The sequence below is a fragment of the Limulus polyphemus genome, unplaced genomic scaffold (genome assembly GCF_000517525.1).
Source record: "Limulus polyphemus unplaced genomic scaffold, Limulus_polyphemus-2.1.2 Scaffold8055, whole genome shotgun sequence".
NCBI lineage: Eukaryota > Metazoa > Arthropoda > Merostomata > Xiphosura > Limulidae > Limulus > Limulus polyphemus.
In genome coordinates this window covers 10,969-14,710 of record NW_013673665.1, presented here as the reverse complement: position 1 = coordinate 14,710, position 3,742 = coordinate 10,969, and the positions used below count along the sequence as shown (strand labels likewise).

General features: G+C 37.3%; 1 protein-coding gene across 1 annotated transcript in view; it reads right to left on the bottom strand.

Moving 5' to 3' along the window:
* The window catches only part of LOC106475077 (protein dachsous-like), a gene marked incomplete at both ends in the record, with an annotated part of 35,833 nt that overhangs the window by 21,386 nt on the left and 10,705 nt on the right, over nt 1-3,742 (bottom strand). Inside the window, 2 exons of the mRNA XM_013935771.1 lie at nt 464-586; nt 3,062-3,195. Coding sequence (XP_013791225.1) covers nt 464-586; nt 3,062-3,195 — 257 coding nt within the window. The remainder of the gene's footprint in view (nt 1-463; nt 587-3,061; nt 3,196-3,742) is intronic.

Below are 3,742 nucleotides of genomic sequence, written 5' to 3'. Positions count from 1 at the left end.
TAGAACTACTGCTGCCACCTGGAATATGAAATAACAAGATTAATTCCACCACTTTTCACCAGAAAATAGAACTACTGCTGCCACCTGGAACATGAAATAACAAGATTAATTCCACCACTTTTCACCAGAAAATAGAACTACTGCTGCCACCTGGAACATGAAATAACAAGATTAATTCCACCATTTTCACAAGAAAATAAAACTACTGCTGCCACCTGGAATATGAAATACTAAGTTTTCTGCCATCATTTTCAAAAACAAACTGAAAATAGTAAAGTTTAAAGAATGATTTCTTAAATCATCTTTACAATAAAATAACAGAATTACCATCAACACTTTAAAATATATAAAAAAAAAACAATTATGGTACTAGAGGTACCGTTCGTCATGTTTGTGCTTTCTTGAAATTTTCGTCAATTTTATTGATTTCCAAAATAACTTAGCTACTCTTTCTCTCACGTACCTGAGCGGCTCCAGTCCGTGGTGGTTTACCCATGTCTCGTGCTGCTACCTTGACAACGTGAGTTGCAAAACCGTGGGCAGCGTACTTCTCTCTGTCCAGTTCCTTTCGCACTGACAAAACTGCCTTGTAAGATACAAAATCAAGTGTTAGTCAACGTTGTACCACCAACAGTTGCGGTATATTTTCATTTTGTTCGTTTTTTATTGCTGTTAAGGACAACGCTACACAATGGGCTAGCTGTGCTGTGCCCACCAGGAGTAACAAAAGTCATTTTTTTGGCAGTGTGAGCCGACAGACTGAGCCACTGGAGAGCTTGTTTGTTTTCAAACGAAAAGCTAAACAGTGGTATATTTGCGCTGTGCCCACCACGTGTATCGAATCCCTGTTTATGTGTTTTTTAGCCCTCTAGCTTACCACTGAACTGCCAGGGGACGCAATATATTTAGAGTAATAAAACTTTACGGTTTATGCATATTTCAAGTAACTAACGTAAAATACTCGCGGTCCTCTGTGGGGGTTCAAAAACCCCCTCATAATTCTAAAGGCTCCAATGTACCGATCAAGCTCCTAATTTATTTCCAATTACTTCTTTAGCTACCACAAAGGGGGCTTCGACCATATCCGTTAAGACACCTGCCCCTGGTACCTAAAGGCGTAGGTCTAGTTTTGTCCCGTGGGGATATGTACACGGCTTTAAACATGACGCCTATGGGATCCCGAGGGGAGAGGGACAGAAACACAAAAAAAATGATACCAAATTCAGGTTCGGTGACTCTGAAAACCTACTGCTAGACCCTCATCATGCGTGGTTGACCTTCCGGGAGTGTTTTAGCCCAACAGGTAGAGGGATTACGCTACACTTCTTTACATACACCGGGGGGAGGGGCGTATACTCGTTAAGACACTCGCCAGTGGTATCCGAGCACGAGTGTCACGTTTGGTCCCAATAGCTACTGGGGTACGAACACAAATTCAAAGATGGTGCCCCTAGGTTCCCGAAGGAGGCCTGAAACACGAATTCCGATGCCAGATTTGGGATCAACGAACTTGAAAATATACTTTTATCCCCTCCCCTTCCCATCATACCTGGGTGACTTTTGGGGCGCGTTTTATCCCTGTTGGTAGGAGATCAACGCCATACCGATGAGGACTCCCTTCGGGTCGCCCCGAGTCCCCCTGCCAAATTTGGTCCTACTAGCTCCAAAATTGTGGGAGCAGTTCGTGGAGAAACACATCAACAAATATCTTCACACATAACGCGAATTAATTTGAAGTAATAGCATTGTTTATCTGTTCATTGTTTACACTTTGTACGTAACATAGAACTTACCATAACTATCATTATATATGACATTTTTATGAAGTTATGTGGTAGCTTTAGGTCCGATTATTCTTAAATGATGGTTTTATGTCCAATTATTGTTATTGGTAACTTTAACTCAGATTATTGTTTATGGTATTTTAGGTTAGATTATTGTTAAATGGTAACTATAACTTAGATTATTGTTTATGGTGTTTTTAGGTTAGATTATTGTTAAATGGTAACTATAACTTAGATTATTGTTTATGGTGTTTTTAGGTTAGGTTATTGTTAAATGGTAACTATAACTTAGATTATTGTTTATGGTGTTTTTAGGTTAGGTTATTGTTAAATGGTCACTATAACTTAGATTATTGTTTATGGTGATTTTAGGTTAGATTATTATTAAATTGTAACTTTAACATAGATTATTGTTATTGACGTTTTTAGGTTAGATTATTGTTAAATGGTAACTATAACTTAGATTATTGTTTATGGTGATTTTAGGTTAGGTTATTGTTAAATGGTGGTTTTAGATCCGATTATTGTTTTGAAGTTCATCGATACAAAAATCCTATGATGTACATTTGGAACAACTCACAAGATTTTGTTGTTAAGCGAAAAGCCACACACAATGGGCTGTCTACGCTATGCCCACTAAACTTAACAGCTAAAATGTTTCTTTATATGATCAAGAAAACCAATGACAAGTTAACCCGGGATCGAATACTAGTTGCTTCTACGTTCCTTCGTAAGAGAACCAATGACAAGTTAACCCGGGATCGAATACTAGTTGCTTCTACGTTCCTTCGTAAGAAAACCAATGACAAGTTAACCCGGGATCGAATACTAGTTGCTTCTACGTTACTTCGCAAGAAAACCAATGACAAGCTAACCCGGGATCGAATACTAGTTGCTTCTACAAAAAGAGATAGAATATCAGAAGATTCAGGCGATGAGTAATACAACGTCACATTACTACAATGCCCTCACAGCTGAAATGTCGAGAAAGTTCGAGTACTCTAATCACCAGGCCACGTCTGGCCACAAAACGTATAAAAGATTATCATGGCATTATCATTATCTCTTTCAAAATCCCACGTACTTAAACGATTCAATTCGAATATCTCCACCAGAATGCATCTTTTTTTTAGATTAATCAAGCTTTGGCCCCAAAACTGTTTTTACACATACTAATGAAACAGTTAAAGATTTATAAGTTACAAAAACGTAATACGCCGAAAATGAAAGAATACTTTAAGATAAGTTGATAAAATTTAAACTAGTTTTTTTCTTACTCCTCCTTCCTCCACACCCATTCTGAATAATCCATCACGGTTGCCTTCATCGATGAAAACTTCCATCTCTCCGTTCTTGCCATCATCGTTATCTACTACTGGAAGTTGTATTCCTGCTCCCACACTAGCGCTACCTACAAAAACAAATAAAAATAATTTATTTAATATTAATCTTCAAAATAAGATAATTTGCAAACCGTAACAAAAATTGCCCCCCCTGGCACATCCCCCCCCCTGGAAAATGAGAAACATAATTATTTTTTTATTCATTCAGCATATATATATATATTCAATTCACAATTTCACACTATTTTGCCCTCTCCTGGAAAACTATGCCCTTCCCTGGAAACATTTCTGCAGAAGCCCACGTACAAGATTAGAACAAACTAATAAGGGGGAAGGAAAACGTTAACAACTGCTTATAGCAGGTAAGGGTCTCCTAAGATGCACGTGCTTAACATCATTACCAATAGTCCACTTTGACTGCCTCATCAAGGAAGTGAGAAAATCGTTTATATAAGAATAATTATATTAACATAGTTTTTCGTGACTTTTAAAACGTCGATTTTAGTCCCTGATTTTAAAATAAAAAAAAAGTCTTTAACATTTCAAGTTATGGAGGTTTAATAATTAGAAACCATATTATTTGTTGTTGTTGTTCTACCATCTAAATGTGAATCA